We start from the raw sequence: 22,578 nt of genomic DNA, 5'->3' as shown, positions 1-22,578 counted from the left end.
AGGTCTTTTAACAATAAAACCCCGTGGAGACCTCTAAAAATTATCCGTCTTTTTTTAACCTTAAAATATTTCAATATTGATACTCACATTTATTTGCAGAATATTTCGCATAAACTGCTGAACTCGATTATCCTTCAACTGCCCATCAGATTGCCACATTTTCAGAAGATTTAAAATTCCGCCAATATCATCCTGATTATCGACAATTTCACTACTCAAATTCAGATTCAAACCCGAAAATGGTGGCATTTCCGTGCTCGGCGATAGCTTGCGATAGTTTATGCACAGCGTGCTCAGATTGCAAATATCCTCGGTTAGACGCTGCATTTTATTATTTGGATGGTTTATTTGGTTTTTAATAAAATTTTGCATTTCATTTGGATGGGTAAATTCAAATTTCAATTTTTGTTTTGGATGGTGATAATTATTTTTTTTTTTAGATTTAATTACAGGTATTGCTGCAGAAGTATTAACTCTAGTCAAGTAGTTGAACTACGATCATATGTAAAGTCTTTTAAGTTTTTGATTTTCTTAAGTGGTTATGGTTATGATGATGAAGAGGGGGTTTCACTGGTTGCTTTCTTATTTATTTAATGAGAAAAATGGTTTCTTCGTCTATTTATGGGCGATTTGTTGGTTAGGTTGTGAAGGTGTTTCGGTTATTTGGAGGTGATGTAAGAAAAAAAAACAAATATTCAAAACAAATAAAAAACGTTATGGTTATTGGTGGACCAAACCAAATCGAAAAGAGATCGTATAAAAGTGTGTTTGATGCATGGCGCCCAAATTGAAGCGGGGGTTTGGTGAAGATGATAATGGTGATGGTTATGATGATGGTGGTGGTGTTGGTGATATGATTTTCGTGGTTGATGATTAATTATTGATTTTTATGGTTAGTTTGTATGTCGGATGCCGTTGATGGTGGTGTTGGAGTTGGTGGTGGCCATTAGTTTTGTTTATTATTACGGATGGTTATTCAGAAAAAAAGAAGAAATTCAAAAAATTAATGTGGTTCAAGTTGGTGTAGGTTCGTTCATTCGATTCACAGTTGGCAAAATGCAAACATTCCATGGAGTCATTTTAATGTGGACGATGATTGTTGGTGATGATGATGATGGTGATAATGATGACGGATAATGACGATGATGATTTTTGTTATGAATATGAAGAGGAATATTTTTGTAATGTTGAATTATTTGTTGCTTCTCTTCGTTAAATGCTGTTGTAATGCTGTCTTAACTAGCTTGACTTTCAACTACTGCGTTATAAAGTTTTTTACTAATTTTAGCTGGCAATGTGAATGGATACAAAACATCAAGGATACGGTACAAATAACAGGGATAATTTAAATTGTGCTACTCAAAAAATTGAATATAAAACATGCGAAAATGAAAGGTAATAAAAATCAAAATACAAAAATAACAAGTAAAAAAGCTGTAAGTTCGGCCGGGCCGAACTTTGAATTTTGAAAAAAAAAAAAAAATAAAATCCGTTAAAAATTCTGATAAATTCTTAAAAATAACGAAGGTAGGTGGACCTGCACGGATAATTTTTTGTCATTGGTATCCATTACGAACTACAAATACCAAATTTGGAACAATTCAGGTTAATAGTGTCGCTAAAATCATCAAATACCGAATATCGGGAGGTACCATTATATGGGGGCTATACCAAAACGTGGACCTGCACTGACAATTTTCTGTCTTAGGCTGTAGTATTCTTTACGAACTTCAAATACCAAATTTGAAACAATTCCGGTGAATAATGTCGCTAAAATCATCAAAGTACCAAATATCGGGAGGTACCGCTATATGGGGGCTCTAGGAAGACGTAGACCTGCACATACAATTTTCTGTCTTTGGCTGTAGTATCCCTTATGAACTTCAAATACCGAATTTGGAACAATTCCAGTGAATAATTCTACTAAAATCATCAAAATACCGAATATTGGGAGGTATTGTTATATAGGGGCTATACGAAGACGTGGACCTGCACAAACAATTTTCTGTCTTAGGCTGTAGTATCCATTGCGAATTTCAAATACCAAATTTAAAACATTTTCGATAAATATTGTCGCTTAAATCACCAAAATGCGGAGATAGGGAGGTACCATTATATGGGGGCTATACCAAAAAGTGGACCTACATGGCCCATTTTCAATAACAAAAGTCCCTCAGACATAATATACATTTGAGTAAAATTTTATCAACCAACTTCATATCGTTCGGAAGCTACAGTGATTTCCACAGACGGATAGACGGACGGACATCGCTAAATATACGACATAGAATTTTAAACTGATTAATACTATATATGCTTTGTGGGGTCTAAAATGTATGTTTCGAGGTGTTACAAGCGGAATGACAAACTTAATATACCCTCCATACTATGGTGGAGGGTATAAAAAGGATGAAGTGAAAACATTAAGTTCGTGCGAACTTAAAATACCCTCTACCGCGAGGAAGAGAATTTGACCCTTAGGAAGTAAAAGTACTTTAATTCCGGTTGAACCATCAAGTAGAGATTCACAAGTCGACTTTTGATCAATCGATTGATCATTTTTAAAATCGCTTCAGATATATATTTATAGCTCCTATATATATGTTTCATCTGATTTGGTGTCAAAGTCCCTCACGTTTGTAACATGCACTTTACAACAATGATATTTGGTACCATATACAGCCCAGAAATACTTATATTAAATTGTAACAAGGTCCCTTCAGATTTGGATAAAGCTCTCATATATATCTTTGTTCGAATTCAGGCTAGAAGCAAGTACTTCAAATTTATTGATAATCGATTCAGATACAGCTATAGCTCCCACATATATGTTTGATCCGGTTTGGTATTCAAGTCCCTACTTTCGTCATATGCATTCTACATCAAGCCCAATCTGAGGCTCAAAAAGACCTCTGCGAGATTTTTTCGAGATCGGTTCAGATTTCATTCTCACTTATTGGGCACCAAATCTGTAATATGAGCTCAAATTGGATGGATTTTTACACATTTAATCAAATTTCTCCATATGGTGAAACTTGGTTCCCAAATATCTATTGCTCCGAAGTCATATTTTGCCTCCGTCAAATTCGGTGGGAATCGATTCAAAGTTGGATGTATCTCCCATATTTTAGTTCTTTTCATTTCAAATTATAAATGCTCTAAAGGCATTCGAAAATGGTCTACTTCACATAAATTCCCAAAATAAGCGTTTATTCGTTACGGAAAGCTCTACTAAATATGCATAGTGGTGTAGGGTATCATATAGTCGGCCCCGCCCGACTTTTAACATTTCTTTAATATTTTTTTTTTAATTTGTCGCAAACAGAACATAAAATATGCAAACATGACTATCCTCCAAATGTGAATATAAAACAACTAAAAATATTCAAAGACATTAAAAACTCAATCCAAAGATCAAAATCAAGGAAATTAAAAGACATCAAATTAAGAAGAAATTATTGATTTTTTTATTTCCAAAAAAGAAAGAAGTATTGGTATTTTGTTTTTTTTGTTTTTAATTATATATATATGTCTGTATGTGCATAAATATAAATAAAGTATGTATATATATATAAATATAATAATATACAAAAATATAAACGCAAATATAAAATTCATTAAGGAAACGGAAAATAAGAATTGATAAAGAATTGAAATTTGCTGGCTTACTAACTAAAGGAAATGATAAGTGTCGTCGTGTGTATCGGAAATATGTTGTGTGTATAATTTAAATGTATAACATAAGAGTATATGTATGTAGAAAGGTGTAAAAGTCTTATACGAAAACAAAAAAGTGATGTTTTAACTGAATTGAGACCAAACTATTAAAGAATTCTTTTTTCGATGGAAAAAATAATCATTGTTTAGTTTTTTTTGTACAGTGGATAGAAATTTAAAGGTTAATACAAATGATAAAGGTCAATACAAAGTAATGCTATACGACTCCAAAATTGAGAGAATTGTTCAATTATTCCGAAACCAAAGCCAAAAACTCAAAGTGTTGTTAAACGGAAATCTTAATTCATGGGAAGGTTACTTATTTTTTCTTTATAATCAAAAATATGCATTCAAATTTCCACAAACTATTCTAGAGTAAATTTAATTGTATTATTTCATGAAATTCTTGTTATTCTGAACCGCAAATATTTAAAAATATTACTACGTTAACATATTTTTTATGATATCGAAAAATTGGAAAAATATTCAATTCTTGCAGGTTCTGGAACAGATCAACAGCAAGTAATAATAAGTAAACAAACATTAAGTTCGGCCGGACCCAACTTTTAATACCAACCACCTTAGGGTAAAGGAAATATTTTTATATAAAACTATCTGAATTCCACTGAGTTCCACTTTAAACTTCATATACCAGTAAGATCGTTTGGATAAAGCAGTTAAACTATCAAAAAACCATAAAGTGGGTGAGACCTTTATATGGAGGCCACACGAGCTAGAACCCATAACGAACTATAGGTACCAATTTTTAGACAAATTCATGGAAAAATGTGGCCAACATCATCAACATACCGAATATCGAGAGGTACCATTTTTAGACAAATCCGTGAAAAAATAATGTGTCAAAAATCATCAAAATACCGAATATCGGGAGGTACAGTTATATGGGGGCTATAACAAAAAAGTGGACCTATACATATAATGTTCCGCCACCAGTGTAAGAACCCAATACGAGCTACAAGTACCAATTTTTAGACAAATCCGTGAAAAAATGTGCCAAAAATCACCACAATAACGATTATCGGGAGGTACTACCAAAACGTGGACCTATACATAGAAAGTTTCGCCTTACGAGCAAGAACCCATTATGGCCTACAAATAATAATTTTCAGACAAATTCGTTTAAAAAATGTGGCAATAATCATTAAAATACCGAATATCGGGAGGTATTATTATATGGGGTCTATACAAAAAAGTAGACCTATACATTCAATGTTCCGCCACCACAAACTACAAGTACCAATTTTTAAACAAATCCATGAAAAAATGTGGCAACAATTATCCAAATACCGAATATAGGGAGGTACCGTTATGTGGGAACTATATCAAAACGTGGACCGATATATCTAGACACAATACAAATTCTTGTGCCAAATTTTGAAGCTCTACGTCAGATAATGTGAGCTGTATCGTGATTTCAACAGACAGACAGACGGACATTTTTAAATCGACTTGGAATTTTAAGCTTATTATGAATATATATACTTTTATTATATAATATATAATATTTATGGATGTTACAAACGGAATGACAAATGACCTTTCCAAGGTAGAGGGTATAAAAAGAGAAGAGTTTCATGCAATAGTTCACTTAACGTTATTCTAGAAGAGTTTGTGGGAATTTTGATTTTTTTTAGGACAAGAAAAGTGAAAGTGCCTTTGTTTGTTTAATTAATTTCGATAATTTTAAATTCTTTCGAAAATATTTTGGAGTAGGTTTTTAATTTAATTTTTAATTTTTTAAAATCTGTTGACAATGAACCCTTCCTTCTTTTTTTCACATTAATTTAGATTTCCTTCATGATAGTTTTACATTTTTTGATTTCGAAGTAAGATATTTATCCTGTTTCCTTCGAATAAACCCTTTGTTAAACAATGAAAATGATTTCCATAAAAAAATTACTTAACTAAACCAAAAAATAATACAAATTCTTACAAAACGAAAAGAAAAAACAATAATTATTATTGTTGTTACAATTATACAAAAATTTATGAAATTGAAAAAAAAAAACAAATATAACAAAAAAAAACACACTTTCTTTTGTGTGTGATGTTCTCTCTTAATAATTATTTTCAAAAACAAAAATTACAAAACATCGTCGATTTAACTTAAAAATTTTTTGCTTGTGTGTTGTGCGGGTATGTTCGTGTTAATGTGTTATTTTTTTCTTATTTGAAAAAAAAAGAAACTTAAAATTAAAACAAAAATACAAACAAGCATTTCTACAAATTATTGAAAAGTTGCATTTTGTTTTGTTCATTCATTGATTGATCTTTTCTAAAATCTTACATCGATCTCATTACGATGACGTTGAATTTCAGCTTTGGTATTGGATAGATCATTGTTCTTCAACATCAATTCCTGGGTGGCATCCATCAGTTCGTCCTGCAGTTTGACATTGACATCTTGTAGATCTTTGATTTTCTCCAGCATGTCTTCTTTGCTTTGTTGTAGTTTATTTCTGAAATGGAAAGGATGAAAATATTATATTTTGAAAATTCAAAATTGAAAATTCTCCACTCACTTATCCACAATCAATTGCTGTATGCAATTGTCATTGTCCAATTGTATGAGGCGCAGGACCTTCAACAATTTCGTTATTAAATTATCCACTTCAATCACTTGATCGACCACAGCCTGGGTAGCTGAATATTCAACCAATGAAGGCATTTCGGCAACGGAATCATGGCAACTAAGTTCTTCGGTGCAACTGTTATCACTGCAAGAAGGGGGAGAGGGAGGGAATTAATTTCAAATTCTGTTAGTTCTAGCTGTTCCAAAATCATGTACTTACTTAAGCTGCAGGTTCATTTTATTACTACCGCTCAGAGCACTGACTTGTGACTCCATATTCTGGCGATTGACAATGGCCTGCGACAAATTGTGCAGCGAATCATCGCCGGTGGTGCTAATGTTCATCAATTCCGAGGGTATATCGATTTGTGATATCATGCCCGTACAAGAGGAAACCATATTGTGTGAATGTGAGTCGGGCATATTGACATCCTCCAGCACATTGTCCATCATTAGGCAGGGTTCCGTTTCGGAATCCAACATTTCTGTGGAATCTGAATCGTCTGGAAAAAAAGAGAAGTGAAAATTGTTTATATATTGCGGCGACATATTTTAAAGGGAGATTTCTAACTGATTAATTTAGCAACGTCAAAGGAAAAAGGTCTGTAGGTTCGTATCATTTTTTTGGCCAAAATCAAAAATTGGTCTTTGCCAATTAGGACCAGATTTCTGTATTTTGCCTTTCAGGATGGTAGATCTAAGCCTCAGGATCTTAAATTCCTTCGATTCTTCCGTTTCTCTAGGTTTTTCTACCCTCAGCCATATGGCTACAGATTGTATACAGGGTCAAATGAAGAGAACTGCAACCAACTTTAGACTGCTGTCATCTCTAAGCCACTCGTCCGACAGCTGTTAAAATTATTCTAGAGACAGTTCATTATATTGTTTACAAGCGTAAAAAAGCATTTTGGTGAGAATTTTCCAGAAAAAAGTTATTCGTGATGGAATCCAAGCGTGATTGTGTGATCTCTTTGTATTTGGCTGGAAAACCACAAGTGGCTATCGTTAGAGCACTCCAGCATTTAAATGTGAATAAATTTTTTGTGTCTCACACCATCGCTCGTTACCGTCAAGAAAGTGGACGGAAGGAAACAGCAACATCAGCAGAAATGGTTCGAAAAGTAAAGAAGCGGCTTGATCGAAACCCGCGTTGCAGTGCCCGAAAAATGGCTCGTGAGCTAAACATATCGCAATATTCCATTCGGCAAATATTTAAAAATGAGCTCGGGGTAAAACCATTGAAATTCCAAAAAGTATAAGAACTTGCCCCGCAACAGAAAGAAAATAGACTCAAAAGAGCTAAAGAGTTGCTTCGCTTGGCCGAATGTGGTTAACTGCCGAATTTAATTTTCTCTTTCTCCGATGAGAAAACATTCGTTGTCCAGCAGTTTGTAAACAAAGAAAATGATTGTGTTTACTTGTCAAAGAGGTCACCATCGGTTGGCCACCAGAACTCAAGCGCCGGTCATGGTGATGGTGTGGGCCGCCATAACAGCCGATGGTCGCTCTCCGCTCGTATTAATCGACCGTGGCATCAGCATAAATGCCGAATATTATTGCGAAATTATTCTGGAGGGTGTAGTAAAGCCTTGGGCACGTAAACATTTTGGCCGCAGATCTTGGACATTCCAAGAGAACTCAGCACCATCGCACTCAACACGACTTTTCGCCACCCAAGAATGGTTACTAAATGAGCTTCCTCGCTTCATTTCCAGCGCACAATGACCACCAAAATCTCCGGATACCAATCCGTTGGACTATTGTGTCTGGAGTATTTTGGAAAGCAAGGTTGGCAATAAAAAATACCAAAGTGTGGATCACCTCAAGCTAGCGTTTCGCCGGAATGGGCTAAAATACCGCAGAGCAACATTCGGGCAGCGTGTGACGGTTTCATTGGCCGTTTGAAGGCCATGAATCGTTATCTTATTCTAAAACTTATTCTAAAATTTGATGCTATTTCCGATATTTTTTGCTTTTATTCAATAAAACTGTAAAAATTATGGCGTTTGACTTTGTTGTAGTTTTTTTTATCTCACCCTGTATATTATGTCTGTAGTGCTTTGGTATTGAAAATGGGCCATGTAGGTCCACATTTTGGTATAGCCCTCATATAATTCTTTCCATTTTCGGTATTTTGGTTATTCAAATTTGGTATTTGAAGTTTGTAATGGATACTTCAGCCTGTGACAGAAAATTGTCTGTGCAGGTTCACGCCTTCGTATATCCCCCATATAACTGTACCTCCCGATATTCGGTACTTTGTTGATTTTAGCGACTTTATTCATCGGAATTCTTTCAAATTTGGTATTTGATGTTCGTAGTGGATACTGCAGCCTATGATGTCTGTGCAGGTCCACGTATTCGTATAGCCCCCATATAACGGTACCTCTCGATATTCGGTATTTTGATGATTTTAGTGGCATTATTCACCGAATTTTTTTCAAGTTTCGCATTTGAATATTGTAATGGCTTATGACAAAAGTTTTCTATGCAGGTCCACGTCATCATATATACCCTTATATAACGGCTACATTCGGTATTTTTGAGATTTTAACAGAATTTTTAACGGATTTTATTATTTTTTTATTATTGCCAAATTCCTTCTAAATGGTGGAGGGTATTTAAAGCTCAGAACTTACGGTTTTTACTTGTTTTATATTACCCGAACACACTGTCTACCTAAAATCAACGGATTCCAGTGAAGATTAATCCAAAATTTTTCAAAAGTGCGGAGGAAAGATGAAATTAATAACCCCAACCCCCGTTTAGGTTACTTTGCGATGTAAACTTTCAAAATGCCGATACGCTTGACTTCTTTTTTTAGCTCTTCTTTCATAATCTATTGGATTTTCCCCATAATTTAAAGAAAATAAATTTTGTACCACAGTGTAGTGGGAATTTTCGGATTTCTGGCTGACTCATTTAGCAACGTCAAAGAAATGAGATTAACAAAAAGGGTCTTGAGGATCGTATCATTTTTTGGTCTTGCCCAACTTTGTGTAAGTTAAAAAAATCAAAAAATCGGGTTTTGCGAGTCTGGACCAGACTTCGTTTGAGGATTTAGAATTCTTTAAATTCTCATTACTAAATTCTGCTTATTTTTCATTATGCCCACACTTACCACCATTATGATCGCCATGTGGATGATGCTGTTGCTGTTGGGACTGTTGACTGTTGCTGCTGTTGTTGTTATTATTATGACCATTCATATTGTGATGTGATGACGCTGTACTGTGACGTTTATTTTGTCTCACCAACAGACGTTTACCCGAATGGGTTGTGGCATTTCGTATGGCACTGATGACAGCCGCAATAAAGGATTGATTCCTCTGCGGGGACAAGGAACCATCACTGGCCGAATTCAATTGGAATTGTGAATTGGGTGCTTGTGCAAATTGCAGCGTTTGGGGATGTTGGATGACATCGTGACCGTTGAGCGTTAGTTTCAGAGAACTTGATTCCAAATCCAATGAGGGTTCACCGCTGGCACTCACATTCGTTTGGGCATCGGCTTGGAAGCCAATATCCTGGAAAAGATAACAAAAAATAATTAATTCGAGTATCAATTTGTTTTCAAAAAAAAGTTATGGATTTTTGATACAACCAAGCCAAAGAAATTTGAAATGCTTTCAATTTAATTCACAAATTTTGTTCTCACAAACTACACCAATTGCCGAGTTTCCCATTGGATAGATAGGTATGGTATAATCTAAAAAATGATGTTTACTATATAGTGATTGTTATATGTATGTATGTAGGTGGTAGGTAAATGAGGGCCATGCAAATTTTTTTATTTTGAATACGATTGTTTTTTTTTTTTTTGATTGGCTTTACATCTTCGAATCCGTTCTAATTTCAAGCTTACAAGTAAATTCACTCTTGCGAAAGAAACATTAAACAGAATTAGAAAAAAAAAAACACAGAAAACTTGCCACCCACCCCTCTCAAACTCAATGTGCAATGTCAGTGTAAGACTTGTTCATCTTCACTGCTGCTAAGGTGCTGCAAATATATATTGGGATGGGATATATTTTTAGACAGTTGTTAAGTAAGTTGAGTTAAATGAAATGCAAAAAAGGGATATTGTATCTAATTTTTTATAACCTCTATGGAGGGTATTATAACTTTGGCATTCCGTTCGTAACTCCTAAAAATGCTAATGTTAGGCAATACAAAGTATATATATTCTTAATCAACGTAAAATTCGAAGTCGATTTAGCGGTGCCCTTCTTTCAAATGAATTGAGATGGAAGGCTAAAATTCTGCACACATGTGTATTTTGTCAGTAGGCCGATTAAGTTCGATATTCGGTATTTTGAAGATTTAGACTACCTTTTTTAACGGAATTGCTTAAATTTCGGTTCTGGAGTTTGTAACGGTTTCTAATTACCTCATGTGGCAGATTAAAGTCTATATAGTTCACGTTCTCCTATAGCCCCCCATATAACTGTACATTTCAAAAAAATTAAATCATTTCAATTTTTTAAACCACGGCATTAGAAAAAATATATTTAAAAAAAAAAATACGTCTTTCGATTTTTTTAACGAATGTCCTTCGCATTTCCTAAATTAACGCCCTTTATTTTAATTCACATGCAGTTTAAACCCACAAAGTATGTTTTTTTGGATCAGAATAAAATTCTATGTCGATTTAGACATGTCTGTCCGTCTGTGGAAGTCCCTCTAGGGTTTCTTGCATTTTGATAAAATTTTACTAAGATTTGTTTTAGGTCTACCATTTTTGCTATTTTTTTTTTTTTTTTGGCATTGAAAATGGATTCACGAAATGATCCACGTTTTGGTATAGGTCCCATATAACTGTACCGACAGATTCAAATTGTTTGGGTATTTTAGTCACAATTTCAAACCGAAAACCGGAATTGTTGCAAATTTGGTATATGTAGTTTACAATGGGTACTAGTCTTATGACAGAAAATTGCCTACAGATCCACCTCTTCGTATAGCTTCCATGTAGCAGTGTCTCCCCCTAAATTTGAAATTTTGATATTTTCCAACACCTAAACGAATTCACCTTCTTTGTAAGATTATTGTCTGGAAAAGTCGTATGTGGATGATAATCGGAATTTTTATACCCTCCACCGTAGTATGGAGGGCATATTAAGTTTGTCATTCCGTTTGCAACACCTCGTTTTGGACCCCACACAGCAGCATATCTATGTTGAGTTTACGATGACCGTCCGTCTGAAAAAATCACTCTAGCTTCCGAGCGAATTATTTGCCGGACTTTTGGTATTGAGAATGGGCCACGTTTTGGTATAGCCACCGTATACTGGTACCTCTCCATTTTCGGTATTTTGGTGATTTAGACGACATAATTCACGGGAATTGTTTCAAATTTGGTATTTGAAGTTTGTAATGGATACTACAGCTCATGACAGAAAATTCTCTGTGCAGCTCCACGCTTTTGCAAAGCTCCCATATAACGGTACCTCCCAATTTTCGGTATTTTCATGATTTTAGCGACATTATTCATCGGAATTGTTTGGTATCGGAAAATTTGGTATTTGAAGTACGTAATGGATACTACAGTCTGTGACGGAAAATTGGCTATGCTGGCCCACGTCTTCGTATAGCCCCAATATAACTGTACCTCCCTATATTCGGTATTTTGATGATTTTAGCGACATTATTCACCGGAATTGTTTCAAATTTGGTATTTGAAGTTTCTAATGGACACCACAGCCTATGACAGAAAATTGACAGTGCAGGTCCACGTCTTCGTATAGCACCCATATAACCGTACCTCCCAATATTCGATATATTCATGATTTTAGCGACATTATTCACCGGAAATGTTTAAAATTTGGTATTTGAAGTTCGAAATGCATACTACAGCCTGTGGCAGAAAATTAGCTATGCAGGTTCATCTCTTTGAATAGCCTCCGTATAACTTAACCCTCCTAAATTCGGTATTTTGATGAATTTAGTGGCATTATTCAACGGAATCATTTCAAATTTCGTAATAATAGTTCGTAATGGTCAATGACAGGGAATTGTCTATGTAGGTCCACGTCTTCGTACAGCCCCCATATAATGGTACCTCCTTATATTCGGTATTTTGATGATTTTAGCTACATTATTCACCGGAATTGATTCAAATTCCCTATTTGAAGTTCCTAATAGTTGCTACAATCTATGACAGAAAATTGTCTATGCAGGTCCAGGTATTCGTAAAGCTGACATATAACGGTACCTCCTGATTTTCGGTATTTTGAATCGGTACTACAGCCTGTGACAATTACTCATGCAGATCCACCTCTTCGTATTTTTGAAAATTTTCAAGTTCCTTCCTTTTCATGTTTCGTCTTAAAAATAAAATCCACGTCTTCCGAGAAATAATTTTTTTGAAGTCCATGCCTTTTAAATTATTTAATTTTTAATTCTGTTCTTCAAAAATTATTTTCCTAAAAGTACACCATATGTTAAAAAATAATCCGGAATTTTCCTATTTTCGGGGTTTTTTTTAGAGACCTTCAAAAATATTTTCAAAAAAATTGGAACGTTAGGTCTTTTAAAAAATCGTGTAAAAAAAGATTATGAAAATAAATAAACCAAATATTTATTTTTTTTTTTGGGTTTCTTAAAAAAATTATTTCAGAACATCTATGTCCTTTAGCCTTTAAAAATTCCTATTTGTGTATTTTGTTCAAACTACCATAAATAATCTAAAATTAAAATCCCCTTAAAACACTTCGAGAAATGTGACATCAACAAAAATGGAAAAAAATCACATGTTAAGATTAAAGGATAATTAAAGTATTCGAATCTCATAACAATTCGAATGGGCAACCAACCTCCAAATCCTGTTCGGATATATTATAGGAAAATACTAATTGTTCGACTAAATTATCTAGACGAGCATGTAGACCGGATAAAGCCGCTGTTGCGCCGGAAACGGAAGCATTTTGTTGCATGGCCAGTTCTTTGGACTTGGACTCCATGGCTGCGTATTTGGTTTGGAGCATGCGATTTTCTTGTCTGAAATAAATTACAAAAAAAATAATAAAAATATATTTTCAGTATTAAAATCAGAAACCCACCTTCTTTGCTCATTGAGTCGCACCAAATGACGACACTCATCGCGTAAAACCTTTATCTCTTCATCCTTACTGGCCATCTGTTGTTTGCATTGCTGATATTCATTTTCTAAATCCTTGAGGGCATCACACATGGCCGCCTTTTCATGTTGTAGGAAATCTTGCAGTTCATTCGACTCCTGTTCCAGGGCTGTCTTTTCTTGCAGCAAAAATTCCTGTTGCATTATGGAACGTTCCATTTCGGCTTGGAGGGATCGACACAATTTGCGTAGCTGACCCACTTCCTGTTGGCGTTCCAGTAGCTCATGGCCGCTCAATTGAATTTGCGATTCCAACATAAGCAAGCTATCCTGGTTGTTCTCACCCTCATCTGAGGTGGGCGTACTGACATCTAACATCTTACCATTGCCGGCAACTCGAGCCAAATTTAGAAGGCCCATAACTCTCTCGGTATTCAGATGCAGTTCCCTTTGCATGGCAAGTTTCTCATCACGTTCTCGCTTGAGTTTGGAGCTCAACTCCTGTTCACGTTGTGCAAAATGGCGTACCTCATCTCGGAGTCGTTCCAGTTCTTGATCTCTTATGTCGACTTGACTTCCCTGATGATTTTGTTCAACACTCTCCACCGGGCGTGTTGTGGATGCCACTCCGGCAAAAGCCTTTTCCAAATCTGCACTTGTCAATGCTGTCTGCGAAGCTATTTCATGATAAATTCTGGTCTTACATACTGGCTGTTGAAGTTTCTTGGAGGCCGTCTGCTTGGCCAGGGTCAGGGAAGCCGACATGGATTTATTTTGTGTTGGAGTACTGCTATTGGAATAGGCCGTGGTAGAGAGACTCTTCCTGGAGGTCATAATGACCGAAGATGTCATACGAGATTCACGGGTAATGGAACTGCTTCTTGAATTGCGTCCAGTCAGATCCTCCACCGATTTTTGTTTACGTCTCCGCGGCATGGTACTGTAGGGACTGGAGGCACTTGATTTTATTTCCATACTGGCCATCATGCTGGAACGCATTTTCAGGGAACCCAAATCGGGAGTTACAGACAAACCACGTCTGCTTTGATTGGCACGGGTCGAACCCACTCCGGGCCAACGACCATCATCTGGAGTGCAGGGTGTACGGGCCCTACTCAGAGAGGGTGTACGCTGGATCAAACGCTGCATACTCATCGAGGTAGTACGACTTAACTGGCTGGGTAGAGTGTCGGGTTTTTGAGGCTTTGTTGCTGGAGTAGGTGTGCGTGACTGACCATTGTTGTTGCTGCTGCTGCTGTTGGCGGTTTGACGATAGGGCGTCAAACAACTGGAATTGCTTGTCTTCGATGTGTTGTGGACTTTGTCATTCAGACGATCCCTCATCTGTTGGCTGGTGCCCTGGCTGGGGCGTGGCAAGGAGACGGCTCTTTTCAAACCACTGGAACGGGTTTTCGAGGGAGTTGCGGCATTGGCACTGGGCGAATTTACTGATGCTTCCTTTGGGGCAGATTTCGCCGAACCCTTCATGGACAGACTTTCGTGCATCGACGGCTCAAACATGGCCACTTTCTTCTTGACGTTATTGTGATTAGGCACACGGCGCACTGCCATACTGGTGGGACCAGCCACCGAACTACTCTCACTGCCGTTCTCACTGCAACACTCGTAGCTGTTCAACGAGGAACGGCCATTCACGTTTGTCGTTGCGGTCGTCGTCGTCGTCATTGTGGACGCCACCATGACACCGTGGCCCTGTTTCATTGTGTCGTAGATGTCGGAACTGCAGCTGATCATACTCGAGTTGCAAGACAAATTGACACCGACCGGTTCATCTAGGCCACCCTGGCTGCTGGCATAGCCACCACTTTGGCTGCTCAGAGCCCTCTGTAGAGTGACATTAACATTGCTGGCAATTTCAACGCCACTGTCACTTCCATCGCAATAGTTGTGGTGCGGATTGTTGAGCAGCGAAGCGGCATCAGCATCCACATCGGCGTCCTCATTGTCCACATCGAGGCTGCCATGCAGTTGTAGGCCATTCATTTTATTGCCCAATATATCCTCGTAGATGGCCGCACAGGAATTGTTCAATTTAAGACTTTCATGGCCGTAGTGGCCTAGATCGGAGGATGCGGTTGCATCGCTAAGAAGATGTTTTGAGTCCAGGCTGTGACAATCACGTTCGTCCTGGGTGAAAAGTATGGCAGACATGTTGCGACTGTAGTTGTTGTTGTTGTTGTGTGAATTGTGTTGAGAGAAAAAAAAGTTGGAAGGTTTTTTTCCTTTGGAGGTGCGATCAATTCATACACATTGTTCGGGGGGTGGTTTTGGAGAGTTTTTGATCTGAAAAAAAAAAAAACAGAAAAATTAGAAAATTATTAAATAGAGGATATTTTTAAGGAAGTAATGCCTAAAGACAGATGTTTTTTAAGAATTTAAAATTTCAATTTATTTTATTTAAGGATCGTTCCAAGCAAACATGGATCATTCTCTAATAGTTCCAAACATGTCGGGAAGCACAGGGAGAATTAACATTTTATATAATTCAGGCTAACTTTTTCCCTTTTATTTCCCCAACTCAATCTACAAAAAAAGTTAAAAATCAGCCATGTTCGGCCGGGACGAAATTTTAATACCCTACACCTTTTGGAAGGAACTTTCAAAATCATAAGAAAATTTCGTCGAAACTACAGTTTATATGAAAATCGTTATATGGGGGCTATATCAAGACGAAGACCTGCATACTCAATTTGTATACCCTCCACAATCATACTGAAGGGTATATTAAGTTTGTCATTTCGTTTGTAACAACTCGAAATATACATTTTGGACCCCACAAGGTATATATATTCTAGATCAGCATAAACTTCTATGTCGATTTAGCGATGTCCGTCCGTCATCGTGGAAAGCAATGGGCCATGTAGGTCCACGTCTTGGTACAGCCCTCATATAATGCTACCTCCCTTTCTTCCGCATTTTGGTGATTTAAGCAACATTATTCATCGAAAATGTTTCAAATTTAGAATTTGAAGTTCGTAATGGATACTACAGCATATGACAGAAAACTGTCTGTGCAGGTCCACGACTTCCTATAGCCCTAATATAAGGGTACCTCCCGATATTCGGTATTTTGATGATTTTAGCGATATTATTCACTGAAATTGTTTCAGATTTTGTATATGAAGTTCGCAATAGATACTACAGCCTATGCCAGAAAACTGTCTGTGCACGTTCACGTCTTCGTATAGCCCCAATTTAACGGTACCTCCCGATAATCGGTGTTTTGATGATTTTAGCGAATTGTTTCATATTCGGTATTTGAACTTCGTAATGAATACTACAGCTTAAGACAGAAAATTTTCTGTGCAGGTCCACGTCTTCGTAAAGCCCTCACCTCCTTATATTCGGTATTTTGAAGATGTTAGCGACTTTATTCACCGGAATCGTTTCAAATTTGGTATTTGAGGTTCATAATGGATACTAAAGCCGAAAGCAAAAAATTGTCTGTGCTGGTCCACGTCTTCGTGTAGCCCCCATATAACGGCATCTCCCGATATTCGGTATTTTGGTTATTTAAGCGACATTATTCATTGGAATTTTTCATTAGCGACATTATTCGCCGGAATCGTTTCAAATTTGGTATTTGAAGTTCGCAATGGGTACCACAGCCCTTGACAGAAAATTGTCAGTGCAGGTCCACGTTTTGGTATAGCCCTCATATAATGGTATCTCCCGATATTCGGTATTTTGATGATTTCAGCTACATTATTCCCGGAATATTTTTTCAAGTTTCGCATTTGAGTATTTTAATGGCTTATGACAAAAGTTGCCTATGCAGGTCCACGTTGTCGTATAGACCCTAATATAACTGCTACATTCGGAATTTTTAAGATCTTATCTGAATTTTTAACAGATTTTTTTTTTTGAAAATTGCCAAATCTGTTTCATATGGTGGAGGGTATTCAAAGTTCCTCATTGGCTGTAGTACCCATTAGAACCTTCAAATACGAAATTTGAAACTACTCCGAAGAATAATGTCTCTAAAGTCATAAAAATACCGAATATTAGAAGATATCATTATATAGGGGCTATACCAAGACGTGGACCTGCATATGTAATTTTTTATTATAGTCTGTAGTACCGATTCCGAACTTTAAATACAAAATTTGAAATAATTCCGATGAATAATAAAAAAAGTAAAGGAGGAACCGTTACATTTGGGCTATACGAAAACGTGGGCCTGTAAATCTAATTTTTTGTCATAGGCTATAGTACCCATTATAAGGGATGTATCTTTATATAGGGGCTATACGAAAGCGTGGACAGCATAAGTATTTTTTTTTTTTTATAGATTGTAGTATCCATTATGATCTTCCAGTAAAAGATATGAAAATATTGCGCTCTATAATGTCGCTGAAATGAGTATTTCGAGGAGTTACATCTGTTGATTTTGGGCTTAGGCGCAGCCCGTCCCTGCACGATCTTGGTGAGAAAACCGAACTAGATCTGGGAGACCATGTATCAGGCTGAGACCAATGCATCAGGCTGGATTTAATTATAATCATAATATAACGGAATAACAATCTCTTCCTAAGTTGCCAATTATAGCAATCCTGGCCTCCTAGCCAAACTGCATATTTCTCTCTCTGTAGCACCACTAATCGAATCAGCGTGTAATACATTGCTCATCACACGCATTTTGCGGATGCATTTTGTTCCCCCCAAATGCTATCCAAACAAGCCCATGTAGGAAACAGGCAGAAAGCTGGCAGCCAGCAGGCAGGCTGGCAGGCCGGCAAATGCAATAAAACCAGAAACCTATAACACAAATACATGATCTGTTTTTATTATTATTAGAGGCAACCACGCACTTTTTTGCAACAGCAACAACAACAACAAAAATAGTTGCATTAGTTGTTGGGATTACGATTACGAAGCATATGTTTTATTCATAGAAAAGAAAATGTTTCTTGTTTTATTTTTGCAAATTGTTTTCCGAGTCATCATCGACCACCAGCACATGTTAACAGGAAAATGCCAGAATAACGCGATTCCTCTAATTCTGCAAATAGATTTTTGAATTTTAGCAAAAACTCGCTCGGTGAGCTAGTGAGGAAAAGGAAGGGAGGAAAGCAAAACATTTCAAAATTTACAAAAAGATTGCCTGCAACAAATTCTTGGCCTCCCGTCCGGGCCGACAACCTGGGTGAATGTTGTTTAGATTTTACGGTCAAGTTGGGGAAGTTGTGGCCCGAGTTGGGTGCTCGGTATGTTTTATCGAAATTATGTTTGCTATTCGTTCTTTCTATGCCACAGCGAGAAAAGTGCATGATGAATTTTGAACAAAATTCTAAATGAAAAATAAACAAAATATTTGGGGAAAAAACTGAACTGATTACAAACAATGACCGCAAAATGTAGGGCCAACATCAAGTCAAATAAATAATAATGACAAACATAAACAGCAACATCAACACAAGACAAGGAGGCACAGATGCTGCTGTGCGAAGGCAGGGAAATCGTTGGAGACAAATGATTGTTTTGGTTTCTTTGTGTCAGTTTGTGTCGGCATTTCGCATTGGCTTCATTTTGGTCAAATTGGGAAAGACATTTATTTTGGCGTTTGTTGTAAATATTTTTGCACAATTTTGTGGTTTAGATTTTTGGTTTTATTTTTAATTGTATTTCCATAATGGAGGAATATGTAGACAATTTTGCTTGAATTCGAAATAAAATTAAATATCCCCAAATATCCTATTATAAACAAGATACCTAATTTTGAGGTTGTTAATTTTCCGCAATCTGCAAAAATATGCTTCAAATTTTTTAGCTGCCCAAATGTCGATGTTTTATAAAATTAGTTGAAATATCCGAAAGCTGAGTACACTAATTTAAAAATAGGGACAGAACTTTTAATACCCTCCATTATTTGGAAGAAACTGGAAGAATTAAAAAAAAAAACAAATTGAAAAATCTGTAAGTTCGACCAGGCCGACTTTTGAATACCCTCCACCATTGGGAACGAATTTGGCAATTTTCAAAAAACAAAATTCGTTAAAAATTCTGTTAAAATCTCAAAAATACGGAATGTAGCCGTTATATAAGGGTATATATGACGACGTGGACCTGCATAGGAATCCTTTGTCATAAGCCATTAGAATATTTAAATGCGAAACTTGGAAAAAAAACAATTCCGGTGAATAATGTCGCTAAAATCACCAAAATACCGAATATCGGGAGGTACCGTTATATTGAAGACGGGACGGGGACCGGCACAGACAATTTTCTGTCTTAGGCTGTACTATGCATTACGAAATTCAAATACCAAATTTGAAACAATTTCGGTTTATAATTTCGCTAAAATCACCAAAATACCGGAAAAGGGAGATACCATTATATTGGGGCTATACCAAAACGTGGGTATATATATACCCTCCATACTATGGTGGAGGGTATAAATTTCTCTTCGAATAGTACCGTTAAAATGAAAACCGTTATATGGGGGCTATACGAAGACGAGGACCTGCATAAGTATTTTTTTTGGCATTGGCTGTAATACAAAATCCGAACTTCAAATACGAAATTTCAAACAATTCCGGTAAATAATATCGCCAAATCACGGATATATGGAGCCTACACGAAGACGAATAAATATGGTGCTTAGACTGAACTTCATGTATGGATTTTTAGACAATTCCATTAAAAATGTAGCTAAAATCATCAAAATACCGAATATAGGGGGGTACCGTTATATGGAGGATATACGATATCGTGGAATTCTATAGACAATATTCTTCCAGGGGTAAAGTACTCAGAAGGAACTCCTTTTGTGGATCTTCAGACAATATTACTGACAAATTTCGCTACAATCATCAAAATTCCGAAAGAGGGGGTGGGGGTACCGTTATGTGGGGTAATAAGATATCGTTGACTGATATAGCCCATCTTCGAACTTGACCTGCCTGCAGACAAAATACTGAACTGTGCAAAATTTAAGCTTCCTATCTTTATTCGTTTTGACTCTAGCTTGAGGGCTAAATCGTCTTAGAATTTTACGCTGATCAAGAATATATATATACAGGGTGAGATGAAAAAATTGCAACCAACTTCAGACTGATGCCATTACTAAGCCACTCGTCCGACAGCTGTTAAAATTATTCCAGTGGCAGCTCTTATATTGTTTACAAGCGTACAAAAGCATTTTGTTGAGAATTTTAGAGAAAAAAGTTATTCGTGACGGAATTCATGCGTGATAGTGTGATTTCTTTATATTTGGCTGGAACACCACAAGTGGCTATCGTTAGAGCACTCCAGCATTTAAATGCGAATAAATCTTTTGTGTAGCGTAGGCCGACGTCAGGGAAAGGGACGGAAGAAAACAGCAACATCGGCAGAAATGGTTCGAAAAGTAAAGAAGCGACTTGATCGAAACCCGCGTCGCAGTGGTCAACCGAAAAATGGCTCGTGAGCTGAACAAATCGCAATATTCCATTCGGCAAGCTCGGGGTAAAACCATTGAAATTCCAAAAAGTGCAAGAACTTACACCGCAACAGGAACAAAATAGACACAAAAGAGCTAAAGAGTTGCTTCGCTTGGCCGAAAGCGTTAAACTGCCGAATTTGGTCATATCCGTTTCCGATGATATTCGTTGTCCAGCAGTTTGTAAGCAAACAAAATGATCGTGTTAACTTGCCAAAGAGGTCAGCTGAAAATGTGCACCTTCGGTTGGCCACCAGCGCCCGCTATGGTGACGGTGTGGGCCGCCATAACAGCCGATGGTCGCTCTTCGCACGTATTAATCGACCGTGGCATCAGAATAAGTGCCGAATATTATCGCGAAAATATTTTCTGAAAATTTTCGCTTTCATTCAATAAAACTAAAAAAATGAAAAAATTATGGCGTTTGATTTTGTTGCAGTTTACGGCTGTACAGGACAAATTCAAAAAAACGGATGAACAATATATATGGGAGCTATAGATATATCTGAACCGATTTCGATAAAATTTGGCATACTTTTTTCAGGCCTAATCTGGTCATATGTGCAAAATTCCTTACTAATTGGTACACAATAAAAGACAAATCGGACGAAGATATATATAGGAGCTATATCTAAATTTTTACCGATTATCTCATATCTTCAATAGGGTTCGTCCTTGAGTCAAACAAATTATTTGTACAAAATTTCATCTGGATCGGGCAGTAAATGCGACCTGTACTTTGTTTACAAAAATACATGGAGAGACGAAAGAACGGACGGACATGCATAAATCGACGCAGAATGTGATACTATGCAGATCATCAAAAGGAACTATGGGTCTATCTCGTTTCCTGCACAAAGACATAATACCCTAACCATGTTGTGGTGTAGGGTATAAATAGGGACTGAATATCCTAGGAATGAATCAATTTGTCATTTTTTTTTTTTTTTGTGAAATGGCTGAATTCAGAAAAAGTTTGATGTAAAGCGAGAATTATAAAACAAGTAAAAAGCGCCGGAGGTTCGGCCGACCCGGAAGGAACTTGAAAAATTAAAAAAAAATCTTAGAAAATTACCCTTCATATGGGGGCTATACGAAGACGAGGACCAGCATAAGCAATTTTTTTCATAGACTGATTCCGAACTTCAAATACGAAATTGAAAACAATTCCGTTGAATAATGTCACTAATATCATCAAAGTACCAAATAAAGAGAGGTGCCATTGTATGTGGAGTATACGAAGACGAGGACCTCCATAGAACATTTTCTGTTATGTCTTAAATTATAATTTCGCTGAGTTACAAACGGAATGACGAAGTTAATATACCTTCCTCCTAATGACAAACTCAATATTTCCTCCAAGCTTTTCTCTTTTTGTAATTCTTTATATCCCAATGTAGGCCTGAACTTTGTGTAATATTTTTATGTGTGTACATATGTATGTATGTATGCATGTTTATAATTTATAATCCAACAATTCGGCAAACTATTGCATTCGATTTTGGTTAATATGACAGATGTGTTGTTGTGGTAAATTACCAAACTCGACTAAAAAACATCGCACGACCAAACCGCCTAATGCTATTGTATGTAAACAAACAGACTCATACACATATAACATACACATGTATTTTATTATGTTCATATGCTTCATCATCCACATCATCAGCCTCGATTCTGCCGATGACTATTCATGTAAAGTACAAAAATACAATTAACTTAAATTCAAATAAATTTTTATGTTTAGAA

General features: G+C 36.5%; 1 protein-coding gene across 2 annotated transcripts in view; it reads right to left on the bottom strand.

Annotated features, from left to right (window-relative positions):
* The window catches only part of LOC101897930 (golgin subfamily B member 1), an 89,401-nt gene that overhangs the window by 5,493 nt on the left and 61,330 nt on the right, over positions 1-22,578 (bottom strand). Inside the window, exons 4-10 of one of the 2 annotated variants that reach the window (XM_005188403.4) lie at positions 13,372-15,692; positions 13,126-13,309; positions 9,432-9,837; positions 6,531-6,813; positions 6,261-6,455; positions 6,026-6,197; positions 88-321 (exon numbers count right to left, since the gene is read on the bottom strand). In XM_005188403.4, the coding sequence (XP_005188460.1) occupies positions 88-321; positions 6,026-6,197; positions 6,261-6,455; positions 6,531-6,813; positions 9,432-9,837; positions 13,126-13,309; positions 13,372-15,560 (3,663 nt within the window). In that variant the 5' untranslated portion in view covers positions 15,561-15,692. Of the gene's footprint in view, positions 1-87; positions 322-365; positions 616-6,025; positions 6,198-6,260; positions 6,456-6,530; positions 6,814-9,431; positions 9,838-13,125; positions 13,310-13,371; positions 15,693-22,578 lie in introns of those variants that run through there. The other variant, XM_020038508.2, reaches the window with a different exon arrangement.

Source organism: Musca domestica, unplaced genomic scaffold (assembly GCF_030504385.1).
Source record: "Musca domestica strain aabys unplaced genomic scaffold, Musca_domestica.polishedcontigs.V.1.1 15, whole genome shotgun sequence".
Classification (NCBI taxonomy): domain Eukaryota; kingdom Metazoa; phylum Arthropoda; class Insecta; order Diptera; family Muscidae; genus Musca; species Musca domestica.
This window is presented reverse-complemented; position numbering and strand designations above follow the sequence as displayed.